General features: G+C 42.0%; 1 protein-coding gene across 1 annotated transcript in view; it reads right to left on the minus strand.

The window, feature by feature from the left end:
- The window catches only part of Phlpp1 (PH domain and leucine rich repeat protein phosphatase 1), a 208,735-nt gene that overhangs the window by 184,558 nt on the left and 552 nt on the right, over positions 1-23,625 (minus strand). Inside the window, exon 2 of the mRNA XM_028775649.1 lies at positions 22,393-23,611. Within this exon, the coding sequence (XP_028631482.1) occupies positions 22,393-23,611 (1,219 nt within the window). The remainder of the gene's footprint in view (positions 1-22,392; positions 23,612-23,625) is intronic.

The following is a 23,625-nucleotide window of genomic DNA, read 5'->3' on the forward strand; positions in this document are numbered from 1 at the left end:
AACTGTTATTTGCAACTCATATGGTAATCCAGCTTCTAATCTTTAATTTATACTTTTCTTCTAATTTATGAACGTTCATCATTGATATTGTAGGGTAGAAAGATTAACATTCATCATTTGTAACTAATTTTTCTAAAAATATAGTCACAAAGGGCTGCAGCCACCACTCAGTCGGCAGAGCCTAGCATATATGAAGCCGTGAGTTTGATCCCAGTACTGCATGCACACCTGTAATCCCAGCACCCAGGAGGTGGAGGCAGAAGTCACAAATTTACATGTTATTAGTATAAATTATGCCTACTACTATACAGCATCATAATAACGCACCATGATAATCATCCCTTTTAGCACAACAATGGAGGAAGCAGAAGTAATGACAGGGCTGAGACTTCAAACATCGTTGTGTGTCCCATGATGGTGCTTCTTGTCTTTTCTCTCCTAGCTGTCTCTTTGCTTGCTCCATCTTTGCTCAGTCAACAAGAACAGGGATGCTTAACCACAGAACCACTCTGCTAAGCACTGAAACTATAAATATCAATGTCCACAGTCAAGTGGAGAGGGCCTGAACATAAAGCCATACAGTTCTAAAGCTGAGTAAGGCTTACGATAGACAGAGCACAGAGCATCGGCTGGACTTCTGACTACTATTCAAATGTACATCAACTCAAACAAAGCAAATACCGTCTTGTAGAAAATAACCTTGGTTGCTCTCAGTCAGGGTTCACAAACCATCAGCCAGCCTCAGAACCAAGCAAGAGAACCACACAGGTGAAGCACTGTGTTTGAGGTGGGTGTTTTAAACAGGGATCCGACTTACCAGCCACAGCCAAGGGTGGTACAACACACCACCAGTGCACTGGAACGTGAGCTGAGAGAGTCTTATGGGAAATTTACAATGTTTAACCAATGACAATTAATCGTGAAAGATTTCAAACTGTGTCCACCAAACACAGCAGGTACCGTGTGCTACATGTACCCCAGGGCTCCAGAGCCCACACTGCTCTAAGCCCTCCTCAAGCTGCACGTGACTTATACTCACTTTTCTAATTAATTTAAAAGTTAGAATTTTCCATAGTAAACAAATCCTAAAGCTGTTTCACCTCTTTTCTGTTTCTGATAATTTGATGTCTTCAAAAGTAAAGAGATAACTCAAAAGGATTCGGACAACCAAGAACGAATACATCCTTCAATCATGTCCCCTAGTAGTTTGGGAGCACCCAGTGTGGCGAGTGAGGAACAGCAGGTGGCTGAGGCAAGCTGGAAGCATGAAGAGAAGAAGTTCCTTGTGCACTGGGCTTATTTATCTTCCTCCTATCCCTCCTACTGTGGTGTTAAGAAAATTTACAACTTGATTGATGGTTACTACAACTGACCTTTAAAGGGATATCCTTAAAAGAACACTTTAAAAAAAAAAATCATGGAATGATTTATTATTCTTAAAAATCAATTCCAAAACACTAACTGTGCCTCTAAGGCCTATGTCATCAGACACAACAGAAAATGCAAACTGACCTATTCTATGCTGTATTTAAGGTAGGGAATAGAGCTGTGAACAAAATGCCATACAAGCAGAAGCATTCCCTGCACTGTGGTTCCTGCCGTCTGGCAATAGTCCCAACCCTTCCCCTAGATCCCTAAAAGATGCTGAGCTTCCAGCCTCAGGCCTTTGGCCTCCGTACATCTGCCCCTCTACCTGAACACATTTTCATGTATTATTTATTCCAAGCACCATCTAAACCTCAGTACTCACAGTGAGGATTCACAGCATACCCTACCCCTAGTGGCACATATCACAGTTACAACTGACTCTTTATATAAGTACTTCATAATTTTTTGAGGAGTATGGGAGATGAGACATGGTCTAGCTCTATAGAACAGACTGACTGTGAATTTGCAGCAACTTTTCTTTCTTGCTCCCTAAGTGGTAAACTGCAGAAAGGTGATACCAGATCTGGCTTAATATTTGGTAAAACCACCCTTTACTTTGAAGTCCTGAGAGCAGGGGCCTTATCTATCTGATTATAGACTGACATTTTATAAGCACCAAGTTCAAGAAGTCATAAAGGAAAGAGGAAGAACGTTCTTTGTGCTTTTCTCATGACAATCAGTGTCCTTGCTCAAATTGGTTTAACCTTCTGGAAAAATCAGGGGCTGATTCATGTTTCCCTCCACCTCTAAAACACTTTATACCACCCTGAAGGCAAAGGCAAGCACTCTGTAACGTTTGAGATGACAGAGGGGTGGGGCACAGCAGTATCTCATATTTCTAAAGTTCCTGTTACCACTGATCAGTGACTTTTGAACACAAATAAAACTTCATGCCAGTAACTGCTAAGCCTGTAAATAACAAAGTTCCTGTGTAAATAAACAGCAAAACCGTGCAGCTATCCTGTGCAGGGGGCAGTCCTTTCAGAATTCCAGGTCCTGGTAAATTGAGTTCAATACCCCAACTATTCTGTCTGGCGATCCACCATGCTTAATGTAAAGACTTATCACCCACGGGTCTTCTGAATAGCTGCTTTAGAAACCTGTAGTGTTAGTTGTGGCCAAGTGGTTAAGCAATGAACTAGAAATTATGGAAGCTTGGGTTAGGGAGATGGTTCAATCTGTAAAGAGTCTGTACACAGGGTAAGGACACAAGTCTGTTGCCTAGCAATGAGATACAGGCACATGCTGGCCACGGCGGCACATGCAAGAGTTTCTTCCACAGTCCTTAGGAAGTTTATTACTGAAAATTTATGGAAGCCAGGGCAGGGGAGATGGGACAATCAGCAAAGTGCTTGTCACACAAGCAAGATTGCCTGAGTTCGATCCCCAGCACCCAGGTGGAAAGCTGGGCATAGTGGTACATGCTTGGAACCTAAAACTGGAGAGGGAGAGGCAGGATTTCTAGGGCTTGCTGGCTACTCCAGGCCAGACTGGGGCCTCAGTGAGAGAGAGTCTCACAAAACAGGTGGACACATCCACAATTGACCACTGATTTCCACACATATACACGCACATAAGAAATGTACAGACACATTGGAACTTGAACATAAAATAGCCAGATGATCTAGGAACTTTTGTACATACTTTGTACGTTCTTAAAAACCATCAAAATTATGCCAAAAGCTGGACCTCATTTTGAAATCTCTGCATATAGTCCAATAACGAGAACAAAATGGGAATTCAATGTTTATAATTAAGAAGAAAAATGACATGTTCATTAGTTTCTTACCAGAATTTGTTATTGAGACTATATTAACTGTCCACTATATCATCTGGTTAGCACACACGCACACTATACATATATATTTAAATTTTATCATGGTCTTATACTCGCTCTATAAACAGATTTAAAGTCTAAATCACTCTATTAATCTAAAGCTGAAAAGTCACATTCACCAAACAGCTCTTATCTGCAAATATAATCAAGTCATAGTGGAGGGGGAATAAAGGCAAATTTTTCTCAATAGTAATCCAGAAGTGATTTTACAAACCAAAAAGAAACAACAGAGAATAATCCCAGTCTGTCATGTACTCCAGACTATAAAGCATCTGGCCACACTACTGCCTCCTCTCCACCTTCGCCTCTCCTGCACACACTCTTTACACAGAGGAGAGAATCAGAAGCTGCAGTCAAAACAACCTGCCCAATGCAAACCCAGCCAGATCTACAAAACCATGCCTGGCAATCTGTTCCTAATCTCCTCTTTATCCTCGCCCTCTTTCCAGTGCAGTGTGACACAGTAAAGCAACCCAAGAATGTCCGCCCTTTAAAAAGTCAGCACCAACAGAAAACAGTCAAGAAGTCTCCACATTTAACAGCACACTGATCGGCTGATTGGCTGATTTAAGAAAAGATACACTACAATAAATCTGAAGGCTTGGTGTCCTCTTCTGATTCACTAAAAAGTCTAAAGTCAACTGAGTCCCAACTCTGAACTCTCAGAAAAGAATCTTTTCCTTTTTAAAAAAGATGTATTTTGTTTTAATGTATGGGTATTTAAGTGAGTGTGCTGGAGTTGTTTTGCACCACTTGTGAATGGAGGCACCTGAGGAGGCCGGAAGGGGGTGTCATGGTCCACTGAAACTGGAGTCACAGACAGCTGTGAGCCCCTGACATGGGTGCTGGGACCAAGCCAAGGTCCTCTGTGAGCAGTGAGTACTCCGTTGCTGAGCCCTCTCTCCAGATCCAAGAACTTTTTTCTTCACTCGTCCTTCAGTCTCAGGGAAACATCTGGATGGTTTAAGGCTAACATGGGTCCGAGTGGACTCCTATTGTTTCATCTAGGAATTTCCTCCCTTTGTTTTTCTTCTCCATTCATCCATCATCCTTTGCCTCTGTCTCTTCCTTTCGTCTCAGAATACAAACAATGTTCCTCTCAGGACCATTTACGTCTACTCTTCCATCTTGTATGTGCTCAACCTCACCACCTGTAGAGAGTCCAGGTTCATAAATTTTCACTCTAGGAAACTAAACTTCAGATCAATACAAAGACGTGATGACTCTCGTCTTTCCCCATTGCTAACTCTCTGGAAGATACAACACCAAACCTCGGCTATTAACTGCCTATCACATAGACGACATCTCTTCTGTGTTGGATTCTTTTTTCACTTCATATTAACCTATCAATGCTTTTTAAATCAAAGTATTCCTCAGAGCTGCTTCCTCAGAACGGTGTGCACCCTTACCTCAGAACTCTGTGTTTATTCCTTGGTGTCAACTTGACCTAAACGAGAATCACCTGGGAAGAGGGAGCCTTAATTAAGGAAGTGCCTCCATCAGGTTGGCCTGCAGCCCTGATTAATGACTGATGTGGGAGGACCCGGCCCATTGGGAGCATCCCTGGGTAGGAGGTCCTGGGGTGTGTAAGAAAGCAGGCTGAACAAGCCAGGGGAGCAAGCCTACCTATAAGCAGTGCTCCTCCACTGTTATGATATGTTCCTGCCTCGGTTCCTCCCCTGACTTTCCTTCATGACAAACTATCAATTGTAAATTAAATAAACACCCTCCTCTCCAAGCTCCTTTTGGTCAGTGTTTAATCACAGCAATGGAGATGCAAACTAGGGCACTGTACTCCCAAATTCCACCAAAAATGTTAATGTTTTAATATAAATGATGTCTGAGCTTATCAGATATACCTGATGTCCCTCAGTACACCACACTCAACATATTCAAATTCTAACTCATCTCTCCCCCTCATTTAAAGAACTCTTAAGAGTTGATTAATGGGACTACATTCACACTGGAAACCAAGTGAAACTGGCATCTGGAACCCTGTCAGTCTTGTTTTACACTGTATCTCTACTTGCCATAAAGGAAAACATATTCAAATTAGATCAGAAATTAATCTTTTAAAAGTCCTGACTCCCCACCCCCCACAGACATATTACACACATAATTAAATACTAAAACCCATAATTCTATAGTCTAAACATTCCTAAATGCCCATGGATTTTTCATCTACACACCACCATCCAAATATTCAATCGATTGCCCAGAGGCCACAATAGCTATGAGTGTGGCCCAACATATCATAAATTCACTTGAAACATGAAGGGTTTTGTTTGGTTGTTGTTGTTTTGTTTTGTAATTCAATTGCATAATTCTTGAGTATGAACTTTATAAGAAATAAAGTCAAGTCAAAATACCAAAAGGTTGGGTACACCCTTCCCTCATGGAACAGCTAGGTAGCTCTGCCACCCCACCCAGGCCTTTTCCCACACACTCATACTTCCTGGTTGACTCTCTCAGATCTCTCAAACCTCTGCCGCCTACCCTAGCCAAACCACAGGTGGTTCTTTTTCTATTCAGCACAACCACCATGTTTATAAGCCTTAAAAGTGGCAGAGTCCATACTGTTAGTTCTTTTCTTCTTTGCTACTAGCCTGAACTTGAAGCAAAGGCAACCAACCAATCGCACCTCTTGCTGGTGACAGGCAACATTAGCATAAATGAATTCTGTAAGAGTTTACTAAATGTTCCACTTGAAGAAGCCTCCCAGTCTCCAGGAACTTCCTCCAAATCACCCTCCAGCTGACTGTCCCTTAGTATCCTATAATACAAATCTAATCATGTCACCCTTGAACTTAACTTGTTAAATCTCTGCATGCTTGCATGCTCACTCAGCACAGACACCATTCATCGGGTGAGCCTAACCTGCCTTTTCAGACCCATTTCTTACCATTGTCAACCTCACCGTCTAGCACTTCACCCGTCCAGGTTACTACCATTCTCACCACTCAGAGCTGTCATTCATACTCTTTGTTTCAGGAACTCTTTCCCAGTTAACCTTCCACTCCACCTCATGTACAATGATGACAAAGCTGGGACATGCCAGCAGGAGTGACTCAGGAGGTGAGGGGGAACCAAAGACTCTCGCCAGCCCCTTCCTTCTATGAAGGAAGGTCATCAGTCAATGGATCCAGTCTCCAGGGTCTCTGGCAAGTAGTTAGAGCTGTTTTGATGAGATCTACATCAACTATGCTTGCAGGATAATGTTCAACACGTCTGCACCTTTCATATCCAGCCCACAAAGTGGAAGCATTCTACATTCAGGAAGTTGGGTGGGAATTATTTACCCCACTATAAAGGAAGGCATCTCCATTCAAAATAATACAACCTGAGAATTTTCTTAGATTTAATAAAATGTTCTTCTTAGACTTATGTCCCATAGCCATAGCCAATACTCACATTTATTTTATATTTTTAAAATGGACTCTTGTAAGATAACCAGGCAACGTTTCTACCATCTTCCTGAGTCTACACTTACACTAACCTGTAGAAAACAACAAAGTTGGACCAATTCCTAGAAGCTGGTATAAACCAAGGCTGCCAACTGAGGGGAGGGCAGCAGCTCACTCATGTCTCAGCAAAGGCAGTCCTACAATGTGCCATCGGTGAAACAGAGCAGGAAGCAACCATCACTCATTATGCCTCCAGCCAGCCTCTAAATACATGCGCGGTCCATACATTTTACTAAATGAGTGACACCTCACACCTATTACTTTCATAAATTGACCCACAATCCTCCCCATCACCCAGACCACAAATTTACAAATGTTGTGATTTCTACCAACAAGACAGTCAATTAGCTAGTGAATTTTGGGATGAGGTCACATAAGTCTCTGTCCCTTCTTTTCACTGCCCTATTCTGGGTCCACTGTCTCTCCTGAGTCACATCTGAATCTGACACAATCAATCCACCCCCAATTTATTCAGCACTAGTACTTCTCAGAGTCTACAGTACCCTGGAAAACACCTGGGGATCCTGTTAAAATGGTAACATGGAAGTCTGGAGGGAGGCCCTGGGAGTCTGCATCCCTAACAAGTTCCAAGGAGCTGCTGGTCCAAATAACAAATTTCAAGTAGCAAAGCTCTAGAAATGCTGTCCTGGAACAAAGTGCTTACCTTCCTAGCTTGCAGGCCAGGAGGATGCTAGGAGACCAGCCGTCAAGAAACTTCTAATACCAGGCTTCTGTGAGAAGTAAAAGCCTAGCTAGACTAGTGGTGAGTGGGTGGTACAGACCAGTAAGTCACTTAGACTAGAGCGGCTGAGGCAGGAGGATACAGAGTTCCAAGGCTAGCCAGGGTTCCTCAGTGAGACTCTATCAGAAGTGAGAGAGGAAGAAAGGGATGTCTTGATCCCTTCTGAGCTCCTCTAGTGGTAAGATTGTAAACTCTCTGGGATGCCCCCCAAGGCTGCCTCCCAGTTTGCCAGTAAAGCCTGGCAAAACTATACTTGAGTAAATAATACACTATTCACCACCTAGTTTCCATTTGATAGCTGTCTACAAACAATGCTGGTTTATTCAAAAAAAATTCTATAAGATAAAGAATATATTGTGTATAGATTAAATATAAATGTCCATATCAAAGTACCTTAAAGATAAGTGAACATGATTTATGTCTTTATCCGCCAGTATTATCTGGACGTAGATGCCAGGTAGGCTAATCTGTCGGTTCCTTAAAGCCGGCCCGTAACCACTTTGTTTTGAGTGTACTAAGGGCAGAAGGTGGAATGACAGCTTCAATGGTCTATTAGCTACAAGCTGACTCAGGCTAGAACACAAGCATCCTGACCATAGAGAACAATCCCTACTCTCTGAAATAGCCTTTTGTATAGTATCTTTAGAACAGCCTTGTCCTCTTAAGTAGTTCCAAGACATACACTTACAAAGCGTTTGTCCTCCTGTATTAGACAGAGAACAAGGGCTCATTGAGGTTCTGCTTTATAATCACATGTGCCAGTAACTATCCTTACAATCACACTACTGATAACACGTCTGTTAAACCATCCCGTGAAATCTGCCTGCCAGGTATGGAAACTGTGATAATGAGTCAGCTAAAGTCTCTGTAAACATTTCCAGAGGGCAAATAGGTGCTAATGGTGGTGGGAAATGTATATTGGCAGATAATTAACTTGAATACTGATCAGTCTGAATTATAAGTATTTTCATTTGACTTAGGAGCATGACTTATTTTTGTCAGACAAGATCAGAAATATTTTATGATATATGTCAGAATCTTACAGCTAATGTGGAAGAGCAAAATGAAGCTCTCCCAGCGTTGTCATTCACATGAATACATAAGGCAGCATTTCACAGAGCCAGCTAAGATGATAATTCATAAGACCTCATTACTAAAGACTTCACCTTACCAATAAAAGCAGCAAGTTGTCCTCCACCTGCTGCACGGTGCACACACACACACACACACAGATATATATACACACACATATATATACATGCACATATACACAAATCTACATACATACATATATGCATATATACATACATATATACACAAATCTACACACACATATATACACATATGCATTTATACACACATACACATGTATATATATACACACATAAATGTATACTCATACACATCATACATACATATACATGTACCTATGCATGCACACATACACACATATACAAATAAATAAATGTAACAAAAAAGTTTAAATGCCCTACCTGTGGGCAGTATTACAGACAGGAGGGGAAACACAAGTACATTAGTTTTGTTTATGTGAACACTTAAGAACTCTACTTCCAGCCAGGCAGTGGTGGCGCACGCCTTTAATCCCAGCACTTGGGAGGCAGAGGCAGGTGGATTTCTGAGTTCGAGGCCAGCCTGGTGGTCTACAGAGTGAGTTCCAGGACAGCCAGGGCTATACAGAGAAACTCTGTCTGGAAAAACCAAAAAAAAAACAAAAAAAAACAAAAAAACAAAAAAAACCTACTTCCTCCTAGTCAGCACATAGTTTAAAGGATTAAAAAATGGCCCATGAAGTTTAAGGCAAAGTCTAAGACTTTTTTTAAGGCACCAAATCATGACCAGCTTGTTATCATTCAAAATTTTACATTAATATGGTCAACACATGGCATATAAATACCTTCTTTCAAAATATAAACATAGCATCTCCCATAAAACTCATAAATCCATAGAAAAATAATACATGACAGGTGTTAAAAAAAGAAGAAGATAATGTCTTTCAGCATAGCGTGGGCCACTACAAAGCTTCAGAGACACATTCACATCTAAGCAAAAGATGTAAACAGATGCTTGTCCCAGAACCTAGACACTAACAAGCTATGATACAAAAGCGAACCCCAAATGATTCAGACAAATAAGACTCCCTGGGTGCCTGGGGGTGTTCGAAAGTTTAAAGATCAAACTGGAATGACTGACCCCAGCAATCTAAATGGGCCTTCAACTAAAGCCGGTGGTTGCTCTAAACACATCTGATCCCAGGATTAAGGCAGCAATTCCTCTTTGTGGCCCTCAAGGACTCAGGCTTTCCCAGCGTGCACTCTATATAGTTAGGACTCTCCCTCCCTTTCTGCTATTAGAGTAACCAGTGAGAACCATGCTTCCTTTAAAAGTATCACGTTTCTGTTATAAATGTTACCATGTCTCCCAAAAGTGCCCTCAAGTCTGCAAGTGTTTGAAGACATCTTAGGTAAATCATATTAAACACCTTCTATGTTGGAGATATTGAGTAGTAACTACCAATTGAATGTGGTCCTCCATAACTGAGCATCAGGGCCAAAACAGTATCTCCAGTCTTCCTTAATGAGCCCTAATTAACACTCATTAACATCCGTGGCAATTTGCTATTGCTAAAAATAACAGAACCACATTACATTTACATAACCTCTCACAGTTTACAAAGCACTTCCACATATATCCTCAAATCTCAACCTCAAAGTTCTTTCAGATGGATTGTTTTCGTCGCCGTTTCTCCCTCTCCAAAGGAGGCTGCGGAGGTTAAAGGACTTATTACAGGCATCACATCAAGTGGAGGGGCTCATGGTTAAACACAGGTCTCCAATTTCTCAGTCAATGCTCTTCCCACCAAAAAGAAAAACCTAGCAACGTGTGGCTCATTAGTACCTGCTTTGTAATACTGTGTTCCTAGGCAGTTTCCTTCATGTCCTAATCCATCCTCAGCCAGCTTCAGCAGCAGGAAGTAAAGGAAGCAGAGCTGGTGGCACAGCAGGTCTCAAAGCCCAGAACCTAGAGCTCCAAGTCTGTGCTTCCCAATACAGACCACCACACCTGACCACAGGGCCACACTGCTTTCTACATCAGCTCAAAGAAGACACTTACTAGAGAACTGGTTAACCCTGGCATCAGACACATGTGGACCTAAATTTTACCTCTGCCTTGTTCTCTATACAAATCCAGACAGACTGCAAACTGGTAAGTCAGTTTGTGTATCTGCAGTACACGTAGCACTATCTACCTCTTAGGGACGAGGATTAAATTAGTTAATGTTTACAAAGAACTTGAAACATGGCCTCAGACTGTAATACCTTTGCTAAATAATAAACTACTGCACATTTTTTAGGCATTATACCGCAGGATACAACAATGACGAGGCAGTTTAAATCTTTTGCACTTAATTTTGCAAATTAAAAGACATGACCTCTGCTTTAGTTACTGTGGAGGGAAAAAAAGAAATGTTACTTGCTGTGCTTGTTAAGTTTTTTTTTTTTCTCAAGTTGACAAAAGCTGGAGGCATCTGGAAAGAGGGAGCCAATGTTGAGGAAATGCCTCCATCACAGCAGCCTGTGGGCATGTGGGTGGGGAATCTTCTTGATTATTGATTGATACAGGAGGGTGCAGCCCGCTGTGGATAGTGCCACCCTGTATCAGTAAACAGCATCCCTCCTTGACCCCTGCTCCAGTTTCAGCCTCCACATTCCTGCCTCAGTTTCTACCTGACTGCTCTCATTTAAAAAAACAAAGCAAAAAAAAAAAACAAAAAAACAAAACTATAAACTGTGAAATGAAACACCCAAGTTGCTTCAGCCATGGTCTTTATCACAGCAACAGAAAGCAAACTACAACACTTGCACTTACTTAAATCAATCTGTCAACTAAAATTTTATTTCATTTAGTGTTTCAGAGCAATGGGTCCGTATACTTCCTTTCTAAGCATGAATGTACTCAAATCTAAAGTCTACTTCCAGCAATGGTGATTTGGAACCTCAGCAATACAACTAAAAGCCCATGTATACAGTACTATACACTTGGAATCCCAGCACTTAGCAGGCTGAGGCTGGAGGATTGCTGCAAGTTCGTTACCCTGAGCTACACTGGAAGATCTTGACTAAAATAAGCCAGCAGAAAAGAAACCCAGTTCTCTACCAAATAAAATCTTGTAGAGCCAAAGCCCAATAGCAGTAACTTATTGCTTGTAGACACTTAATAATTAAGAATTGGTCACCAGATTTTAAAAGCTGCTTAGAAGATGAGAGATGCTGTAATTGAATCTTCTACAGTTAACATCATTGCTTCATCCTTCCTCCACATCCACTAAATACCACTTCATCATTTCTGGGAGTTCATGTACAGCAGTTTCCATGGGAACACTGGCCCGGTAACAGAATGCTCTCCTATATCAAATCAGAGTTCTTTCAAATTACTCTCTTTATAATATGTATGTGTGCATGTGCGCGCGCGTGTGTGTACAGGTACAAGGACACATGGAGGCTGAGGACAACCCTAGGTCAAGAACATCACCTTTCAAACAATGTCTCTGACTGACCTGGAGCTCTTCCTCAGAGCTAGGGATGTAGCTTAAAGTGCAATGTACATTGCCTAGCACACACGAGCCACTGCATTCAATCCCTAGTACCAAAACACAGAGAGAAATTGCAATGGTTCATGACCACTCTTCATGCACCTACTTCCCAGGTCAACAGAGAAAACCGCAAAGGCCCAATGACAGCCGGGCCTCCTGACTCAAAGAGGCCTTGCTTTTTCTAAATCCCAAAGATAAACCTCCAGTATTTCACAAAAGTCATCAGGGTAATTTAGATTTCTCCAGAAAGAGAAATAGAGGAATTTTTCTATAATTTAAATAAGAAACTGAGATTAATGCCTAATGAAAAGGAAATTATTCTAAGACTTCACATTTGAAACATAGAATCTTGTTTCTAATGTGAAGGGAAGGAGGGATGGATATGACCAAAATACAGCAAGTTGGCTCAGTGAGTAAAGAAAGATATTTACCTGACAACCTGAATTCAATCCTGAGCTAGAGAGATGGCTCAGTGCTAAGAACACTCACTGTAGGCCCAGTGTGGTGACAGAGGCAAGCTGTTCTCTGTCAATTTAAGGCTAGCCAAGACTTCCAGGACAGTCAGGGATACACAGAGAAACCCTGGTCAAACAAAACAACCTCACTGCTCTTCCAAAGAGCTGGATGGGGTTCAGTTCCCAGCACCCAGGACTAGTGGGCTCACAACCACCTGTAACTCCAGTTCCAAGAGTTCCAATACCCTCTTCTGACCTGTGCAGGTACTGAACACATGTATTGCACATACATACAGTCAGGCACATACATGTACACAGAAAATAAGTCTTTTTTAAAGTAATGACAATATGTGAAATTCAAGCATAAGAGAGAAAAGCAGTGATAAACTGACTGAATAGCTTTTTTTTCCCTTATTTTTGCCTCAACAAATTCAAACATTACTGAACCAAAAATATTCCATAACATAAATCTGAATTTCTTATCAAGTAAAAAATCTCTTGGGGAAAAGAGAAGCATTTTCAATGAGTGAAGAAGACAATTACTCAATTTTAAAATGAAGAGACAACTTTAATTCCCTACTTCCTATCTTAATCAAACAACAAAGAGATAACCGAAATGACAGCCAGGATTGTTTTTCAGTTTTAGGATGAGAAAGGCATTCCCTAAGTATGACAGGACCTGAGAACTCAGAGGGGAAAAACTGAGAAGTAAATGGATAACAAAAATATTAAAGATTTGGGAAACAAAACAGTTCCCTAAATGAACCTCCCAAAGAGATTTATAAATCATGAAGAGAAAAGTATCCCACCCAAAACAGATCAGCGACGCAAACAGGCACTCACATTAAGCTACTCATGTGGAGAAAAGCTCAAGAAAGCACGAAGAATAGTTTGTTAAGGTTTTTTCTTCCTTGGGAATATGCTGTGCATATACTTCACCCACAAATACAATCACCACCAACTCCTGCTGCCGCCTACCTAAAATCGCAGTGGGGAACGTGTGTACATTGTATGCCTGAGTTCAAGACAGAATAAGTCTGGTTACTAGAGCAGGATTTATGCATAAAAGCTCCTTGTTATTTAAATCCAAATGTCAGCAGCAGCCAGGTCATCCCATCTTTCTAAGAAACCATCAAGAAATTCCTCCCTTGCTTCAGCATCTGGGACACATCACTGAATCTTCCAGATGCACTGTAACTCTGCCCTTTCATACCTTTGTACTTCTGCGCTTTGAAGGTTTCTATTCTCATACTAAAAATGAACAATAATTCTTCAGGGAATCAATTCACAAAACTTGAGACCATTAACGGGAAATCTTTCTCATACCCTCTTAAAAATACCTGGAAATTTGTTCCAGAGCTCACAAATTATGTTTCTGCTACCATAGATGATAGGTGGGTGGGTGGATGGATGGATGGATGGATGGTTGATAGGTAGATACCTCTCAAAGCACATTTCATAATACAGACTTTAAAAATCAATACATAACAGAAGTTCAAAGATCAACAAAGTTTTCAACTGTTCACACTACACAAAGGCAGAACCATGAACAGGTACTTCAGTAGAACTTAACATAGATACTAGAATAATAAACCACATAATTAAATTTAGGCTAAATTATATTGAATTTTTAGTTTTTTTTATATGGAACAATTTATATGTTCCATATACAATAATAAATTTATAAAGAACAATTAATATTGGATATTGTGATATGCATATGCTTGGAAAGAAGTTTTCCAAATCTACTCTAATTTTTTCTGATTAGTTTTTTTTTAATTCAATGACTTTTTTTCCCAACATTTCCATTCTTCTAACTACTTCAACTTCAAAGTTGAACCAAGCCCGAACTGATATTTTAAAACTCAGCCTCTTTTTAGCCAACAGGTCTAAGTTCTACCCTAAATCTCCCAAAGGGTAGGTAGCATCAAGAATGAAATCTAATTTCCCTCTGTGCAATGAGCACCCAGCTGTCAGCTTCTCAGTTACAGGCTCTCCCCTTACAGTCCATCACAGTGATATGCCACCTCTCAAAGGCACTGATTAGAAACAAACAGTAAGAAAGAAACCAGGAAATGTGTAAAAAAAACAGTTATCAACCTTCATATTGAATAATTAAAACATAAAGAACATCTAGAAATAGTTAACCTTACAAGCTCACAATGTGGAGAAAAGAACACTAGAGAACCTATCAAAATCTGAGTGTCCTCTTCATTCTGATACTGAATTAATCTGAGTTTACTTTCCTCATCTAGTAAAATACAACTGTGCTAAATTATCTCAGTTTTCTGAATTCCATAATCTAATAAGAGTTGTGGGAATTTTCAGTCTTTTTAGTGCTTCTCCTCCTGCCATCGATCGCTAGGTACTAGGACACGGGCACACAGCCTACCTACCATAAGCTACAACTAACCAACCAGAGCCGGAGAGTGGCTCCACTTGCTGCTCTTTCAGAAGACCCAGACTCAGATCCCAGCACCCACACTGTGAGCAGCTCACAACTGCCTGTAACTCTAGTTCCAGAGCGTATGGCGGCCTCCTCTGTCTTTCCTGGATATCTACCTACACACACACACATACACACACACACACACACAGAGAGAGAGAGAGAGAGAGAGAGAGAGAATGAGGTGTGCATAAACACACATACATTCACATAAAACAAATCTTAAAGAATATTCAAGCAGCAAGTTTTGAGTGATTCGGTTGCTCTACACGTTATTACAGTAAACTACATAAACCAGATTATGAAGGGAGCTTTACAAATCAATTAAGAAAAGAGTTTAACTTCAATTCCTCTCTAGCATCCAGATTCTACTTTGGGAAGTATCAGTGGTGAAGAGAATAAATAAAACATTGTTTACTTCTTTAGTCTAAATTCTATCCAAACAGAAGTCTGCTTTGACGGTGATAGATTAGATGTGAAATCTGCTTAGACATCTAATACACTAGAGATAAGTCCTTTCTAGATGACTTGACAGTTTTGAACCAACAATACAGAACTCAAAACAACTACAACTTTCAAAATCCACCTAAAAAAGGCTACAACAACAACAACTTGCAAACTCTGAATCAATGAGGCTTCCTGAGAAAGTCTCAGAATAATAGAGTCTGATGAGATCTTGGACCTGCTCTATAGCCAAGCTCATCGTTCTACAGGTGGGGAAATCACAGCCCAGCACAGGTTAAAATGAATACCCAAGTATTCTGCTACCTCCCACCTGTGACCCCAGCAGCGGAAGGACAGAAAGATCTCATGGTCAAAGCCATAGTAAGCTACATAGTAAACAAGACCTGTCTCACAAAAACAAGGGCTACAGATGAGGCCCCACAGTGTTGGACTCTCTCTAGCATGGACCAAAGGCTTAGAATTCCCTCCTCAGCACCAAGAGAAAAAAATAAATGCACCAAATCACACCAAGTTTACCAACTCACAGAACAGACTGGTTCCTCAAAAACACACTACCATTTCCTCCCGAACTATGAAATAAGAGGGGACTTTTACTCCCAAATTTTTATACTTTGGTAAACATTTAATTTACTTACTCTCCGTCCCCAAAACATACACAGAGCATCAGCCAAATGCAAGCACACGATGTGGCTTCAACAAGGCTGCAGCTAGCCACACCCTCAGTCTGCACGAATGAGAAAAGACAACACTCTCCCAAGGGATACATTTCTCACAGTAAAGTTCAGAAACTAAACTGTTTATAAAATCTCAAAATCTGGACCAATGTTTCAGAAGTTAATTGAATATTAAACCCAATAAATATGTACTGAAAAGCAGCATGGTCATGCTTACTCTTGTTACATTTAAAAATACACCGGGTACTTGACAAGAGAGTCCAAATGTCACAACACAACATTAACCGAGGCAGAAATATGAAAAGATCTATTCTCCAAGAGTTGCTCACCGCACATGTGCGGCACAAAACACACTGACAGACAAACCTCTTCCTGCTTGGGAAAAAGGAAAAACTAAAGGGGAAAACAAACAAACAAGACAACCACTCGAATCCACCTATACTTTAAATTTCTAAATAGAATTTTTGCTGATTATCAAAATGGCTCATAACTAAATTATTTCACATTATATTCAATCTTCAATTGAATATATTTATATAACTGGAAATGAGACTAATTTATTTTTAGTCAGGCTTCATTTAGAAAAGCTTATGCCAAAAATACTGGAAACTTCTTCCTTTTTTGCTGAAATATTTGTTCTCAAATGCAAAATATGTACTATATACAAACAAGGCGTTCTGCCCACTTTTACCATATCACTACAATTGCAGAAGCCACTAGATATATACCTCATTCACCGCGACTTTATCATTAAATGTTTAGAATGAATAGAAACAGTATCAAATCTGAAAATACAAGGAGAAAATATTTCAGCACAAATATGTGGGACAGCTATGCTTTGTCTCCATCTGACATACTAAGAAGTGTCCCAGAATGACTCATGATAAAAAGAAAACCATTACACACAAGATATGTAAGCTGTGCTTCATTAACTGGCGACCACTATCATGCATGATTAAAATTACTATACCACCGAACTTGAAAGAGCTGTCACGGCTAGCCAAATAACCTAAATGTTCTTTAATCAAAGTATCATTAAATCCATTCTTTCCGGATCCATCTAAACAGTCAAACAGCCTTAGGTTAAAAAGATACCTAAAACTCCATGAGGCAGGGGTTTGGTGTGGTGTAGTTATTACACTGTCTTTAGAAGGTCAAAGGTAAATACAAAGGGTCTGCCTTAGACGTCCAGGACACTGGGCTGGGTCCACTCCTTCAGTGCCAGTGCACCACAAAGAGTGGACAGGGTCTCCGAACAAACATGGACTGAGGGAGCCTTCTCTTCCCAGAATGTTAGGAGACACTTTGATAAGGCCTCTTTCTCAATTTTCACAAATGCCAGGTGTTTTTTAAGAAATAGTTTTCCCACAGAGTGGACTTTCAGAGTTTATAATTAAGCCTTCCCCTGTCCAGACAGACTGGACTTCATAAAATATGACACCTAACAAAATCATGAAATGTGCGCTGCCTCATTTGACAGGTGTCTCATTAAATTAATCTCAATAGTGAGGTATGAGATGCCTTTGAAAGAGAGGAGCAGTTAATTCTAGGGAAACTTTGAGGGAAAATTGTCCTCTCAAAGTCCACAGAGCTCAGTCACGTGAAACAGAAAACATTAATAGTATGTGACACATTAGAAATCTCCGGCCATGGGAGAAATGCCTCTGTGTGCATGTGTGTTTAACACATCCCTGGGGACCCACACAGGATGGAAGCCAAAAGAACCCGGACACACTCCACCAGCTGCTTAACAAAATTACACAAACTCAATTCAAGAAATAAGCAAAACTACCAAGATTTATACAAGGCACAGATTCCATATGATGTCAGTGAATGTTACCTTCCTAATAAAGCAAAAACAAACACATCTTACGTGACTGTTTAAGGCTGTTGATTTGACAATCCATTTAGCTTTGTGATGGCAGTGCGGACTGACCTGTGAGCCTCACGCATGCTAGGTCTGTACTCCTGATTAAATCTTACCTCAGGAAAAAGCTAAAGCTTACAACCTGAGACTCCATACAGACTGATTTATACCTGTCTCCCCTCTACAGTCATTTGTATGAAGACAAAACCACCACCATTTTCAAAACGCTACAGCAAAACTCAAAAAAATGCTTGCTAACTCCTAAACACCTAAGAATTACAAAACGGTACAAGAAAATGTCAAAACGCACTATTTATTGTTAGAGCACTAGTGATTCTAATTTCAAATACATATGCTCTTTAGTGATGGTTATTTTCATTGCTTTAAAAGGACAGATCACATAAACCCCCCCCAACTCTCAAGTTATCTGTTCAGTTAATTTACCAATAAAGATTTAACAAACAAGAATACTTGGGGGAAAAAAAAAAGAACACAAATCACTCCATAGCCTTCTCAACTTTAAGTATCATGATATATGACCAGAAAACTCCGAATATTTCAAGACTTTCTGTACTGTGCTCACTTGTTAATCTTGGTTCTTTACATGTTTAAAGACCGTGTGATAAACACAGAGTCATCTGCCCTTTACAAGGAACCCCATGTCGGACAAACCAGTAATAACACCTCATTATAAACAGCATGTTTTTCTGAAAGCTTTTAGGGAAAATTCAAGTGTAAATGAAATTCAGCACCAATTCATAGAAAGTGAGTTGAATTACAAAACAGAGGAGCTCTGCCCCTAATCTCAGCTCTGCCAGGGGCGGAAAACCCAGGGAAAGCATCCGATGGGCAATCTGAAAGGAAGACTGACACCAGGGCCTCCTCCCTAACGGGCTTGAGGAGACAAGTGAGATCATTTAAGTGACGCCCTTTCGTAGTCTAGAAGACAATCAAGCCCAGTGCAGGAGACTTATCAAGCCACAGTCAAAAGATTCACATGCTCCTTATGAAAAAGAACAAATGTATGAACATAAAGTGTTAAGACCAAAAAACAACAAAATCGATTCAAACCCTTTGTACTTTCAGAGCACCATTGAAGCACACACTGGAGTTCCATGTTCAAAGGATTCTCCTCAGTACTACTGCCATTACAATAATAAGAGCCCGCCTGTCCATGTACTGCGGATGCTCACCACACAGGATCATGTAAGGACTGAACATTTCCAGAAGAGAAAGAGAAACATGGGAAGGGCAAGCAGGCTGACTACCACAGAGGCCCACATAGACACACCTTCCAAAACACACTAGGTACTGGGCTGTTCTCCATTCTCCCAACATCTTCCTTGTTGCTACAATTTAAGCAGGCAACTGGAGCTAAAGTAAAAGGTAATGAAAAAAATGTGAAGTAAGACTTTCCTACTGCCCTATGACACAGATGCCCAAGGGAGGCCTGAACAAAACAGCTCATTCATGCTAGGTATTCATAACTTACATCAGGTAACTGAATTCCTAAAATTCTTTTAACTTAAAATTACTCTTTCAGGTAAAACTTAAGGTGTATGGTTTTTAAAAGGAGATTAAACATTAGTATAATTAGCAAACTTAAGGAAACATTAGATAAAGCCAACTGAATTTCCTAGTATTTTGAAACTTCAAAGAATGCTTTTGTCATAAGTGCAGTACTAATTTTCAAACTAAGTTTTCAGTAACTGTAATTACAGTAGTACCTCTCATCCAACACTGACTTCATTTAAAGACTTTCATTTTACGATACCCAAAACCATTCAAAGTAACTGCAAACAGCTTTCAAGGCCCTGCAATCACCTGAGAAAGAGTGTAAGTACTGAAACTGAATTGAGCAGTGACCTTCAAGAGAATGGAAGTTCTCTGCTGGACAAGGGCTTTGTGAAAATAAGAAACAAGGTGGCTGAGAAGGTAAAACACAGACAGAGACGATGTGCTCTATTTAAATACAGGAAAATATCTTCAAGCAGTCTCAAACTTCCTAGCTATCTTTAACTCCACCTAACCCCACTAGAAAAGACACGTAACAATAAATTCAAGAATATACTACATATAAAATTATCAAAGCAGATCAATACAAAATTTTCCAGTGTCTTCTTAAAGGAAGTCATTTAAAGCCTACATGAATTATCCTCTCGCTAAACAAAAGCACTAACAATCAAAACACAACAGCTCCTTTTGGCTGTTCTGTATTCCACTGGAGCACAGAAGCAATTTCTAGGAATCTCGTCAGCCTTGGGTAAGCCTTTACCATATGTCCTCACAATGTTCAGCTATGGGAGACCACCTTTCAGCAGCACCCTTCCGTTAGTAACAAACATCCTTGCAAAAGCTGAAATAGCATCTAGTTATGCTGAGTTTTGTTCTATGACAAACATCAGTACAGAGACGCTCAGTATATTATATTAATTTAGGCTTAAAGTAAGTCCAAGTCCAACTTCGCTCACACACCACATCTTTCCAACAGTCCAATCGACACCTTCCTTCTAGGACACATGGACACAGGCTTGAGACTCAAGAGCAGGCTGGATAATTTGTGTACGGCATCCTCATTTTATTAGTCGCTTTTATGAGCATACACACAGACGCCTGCATCTATTTATGCTGTGCTCACAGAAACAAAGCAGTCAAGTCAGAAGGAGGTAACAATTACTACTTGCTCGTGAGCAAACAAAAAGGTTAAAATAACTACACATTTAAGATTTAACCAGAAATCAGATCATTTTTAAACTGACATAAAGGAAAACGAACTGCTTAAAGCCCACTCAGAATGTCTTAAGCACTTCTGAAGACAACCTAAATCTCAGAACTATGACACCCAACGTTCCCACAGGTATTTATCCTGATCAACATCCAGTCCTGAACAAAGCAGAAAAAAGCTTCCTCCACGTATTAAAGCATACTCGAAGACTATCCATTGATAGACCTTGTTTTATATCCATCTCCCTCTATGTGATTAAGAAAGACTATCATTCTCATCTAAAAATACTCCCCTTTTCAAATGTGATTACTATTTGATGCCTCTGAAAAAAAAAATTATTTCACCTGTCACAGGAGCCATGCAAGAAAAAGATATAGTTGTTGCTGCTACACTTTTCTGGACCAAAAAAAAAAGAAAAAAATCTATCATCCATTAAGATATTAGCTCCAGAAAAATGCTATTGTATTACAATTTGGTTTTCTTTATAAGGCAAATATTAATCAAAATATCCACTTAAGTTCAGAAAAGCTTCAATAAAACTTAAACATTTCATCCAGGGATGAGGTCTTGCATATATCAATGTGGGTGTTAAAGACTAATTCATTCAAACTAAAATGCAACTAGGACACATGTTGGACTTAAAAAGACAAACCACTAAGTGTGGAAGAGCCGCTATGGGAGTCGTGGGGTTTTAGTATGTACACCTAAATAAAACACCTGAAGTTTTAATGCTCTTGAACTAACCACTCTTTAAGTTCTGCTCTTAAGTTCTGACCACAAAAAACTCTTTCAACCAGGGAACGCAAGTAACTTACAAAGCTCAAAAACATTAACCAGTAGCCATTAACTCCACAACTTAGTTCCAGCCAAGAGGAGAAACTGACCGGTCACACCTGGATATGCACTTGAACAGACACTAAGAAACGCTAGTGAAGAGTTCAGGTCATATCAGAGGCAGTAATCACCGACATTACTAAGTCTAGTCTGTTTCAAGTCCCGCCGAAGTTCTGACAATGAAGGCTGTAAGACAGAAACAGGCCAACTCATTTTTTATGCAAGATTCAAACTTGGAAACTGAAGTACAGCGATCAAAGAGCGCCGAAGGTAAGCAGCACTCAAAACAACGAACATACACACTTCTCGGGTGTCTAAGGGGACTCGGTGAGCAAACACGCGTGGCAGACAGTGGGACAAACAAGAGCATCAGTTGACAAGAGCAAAGCTCCCAGAGGCCCACACTGCACTTTATTGTCTATGAATGGTAAACTGTGCACAGCTGAATAGGGAAGGCACCGTGGAGGATTTTTCGTTGGTCATTGTCCTCCGTCTGCATTAAAGTGTCAGAGAGTTACCTGTTATCCCAAACTGCCTGCAACCCAACGAAGTAGAGGCCTGGAAGAAACCACCTTTACAGTTACGGACTGGTACCCCTCTCAGGTGCTGTTTCCTGTATTTCCAGGTGACTTTGTCACCTTGTCCACCTGGTTTTCCAACCTCAGACCTGGACAGTTGACTAACTAAACCTTGCAGACCTAAAGAATGCTCGATTTAGTACCTGCCCAGACGGCATGTGAACAAGCTAGAAAAGTGTCAGACAGACTCAGCAGGCCCTTCGAATCAGTGATCATCCCTGCCAGGGTTCGAAGCCATATTTAAACATGCAGGCAACTTCCTTACCTGCATAGAATCGGATGAGGGAGCCAATCTCCGAGTCCATGCCTTCCTCCTGCACCCTCCATAGCTCCCCAAATCCCAGTTGGAAGAGGTAGTCATTTTGGATCTGCAATGGCTTCTCGTCCGCCTCCAGGCGCCGGGTAGTCTCTCCATGGAGCTGTACATACAGGGAGGGTGGCGAAGATGTCTTTTGCACGGTCTCCCGGATCTTCCCCGGAGTCGACAGAGGACCGCCCGGAGCTGCAGCTGCCACCGCCTTATCGTCTCTGGGACGCTCTCCGGCCATCGCGCCAGTGCCGTCTATGCCCGTCGGGGTTTTCGGCTGCAGTAAAGCCGAGGTCTTCGGAGAAGCCGGTGGAGGCTGAGCAGGGCGGCCGGGGCGGTGGGGCGGCCCGGAGGGCCCCGTCAAGACCGTGGCCGGGTCAGCCTCTAGCTCCTCCGACGACGAGGAGGAGCCGCCGCCGCTGCTGTAGGGGTCCAGCCGGTCTGACACGCTCTCGGCGCTGGGACTCAGGCTGAAGCTCTCGGTGTCGGAGGCTGGGCGCTGGCCGCGGGGCGGGGAACCGGGGCCGCCCGCGAACAGCTCTCCGGGGCTGGAGTCCGAGGGCGCGGGGCTGACGCGGGATGCACAGCGCGTCCAGGCGCCCCCGGGCAGCGGCAGGTCGGCGGGAGGCGCGCGCGCAGGGCCCCGAGCAGCACCGTCGGTGCTGTCCGAGGGCGGTGGCTCCACGTCCCTTCCGAGCTCCGCGTCCCGGGTCTGGTCGGCGGCGGGAGGCGGCCCGTGGCCCAGCACCTTCACCACCCCGCCGCCTTTGTGGCCCAGCTGCAGGAGCCGGGCCGCCACCTCGGCGGCGGTGGTGTCCAGCGTGCAGAGCACCGGGCGCAGGTAGGACGAGGCCATGTGGCGGTCAAAGACGTGCACACAGCCTCGCTGGAGCTGGTGCCTCACCCAGTCCCGGTCCGACGGCTGCAGCTGAAGCAGCTGCCGGTGCTTCAGGAGCAGCGTCTTCCTGTCCAAGCTCCGGGTGCACAGCGACGCCGAGGCCGAGCAGGACGCCGGGAGGCCGCCGGCGGCCGAAGACGCCGAGGACGGCGACGAGGACGACGAGGCGGCGGCGGCGGCCGACAGATTCCTCTTCAGCCGCCCTCTCTTCAACAGCAGCGAATTGGCGCCGCCGCCGCCACCGGCCGCGGACACCGGAGCGGCCCCACCGGCCGCGGGCTGGGGAGCCCCAC

The sequence above is a fragment of the Grammomys surdaster genome, unplaced genomic scaffold (genome assembly GCF_004785775.1).
Source record: "Grammomys surdaster isolate TR1022 unplaced genomic scaffold, NIH_TR_1.0 257, whole genome shotgun sequence".
NCBI classification, from domain to species: domain Eukaryota; kingdom Metazoa; phylum Chordata; class Mammalia; order Rodentia; family Muridae; genus Grammomys; species Grammomys surdaster.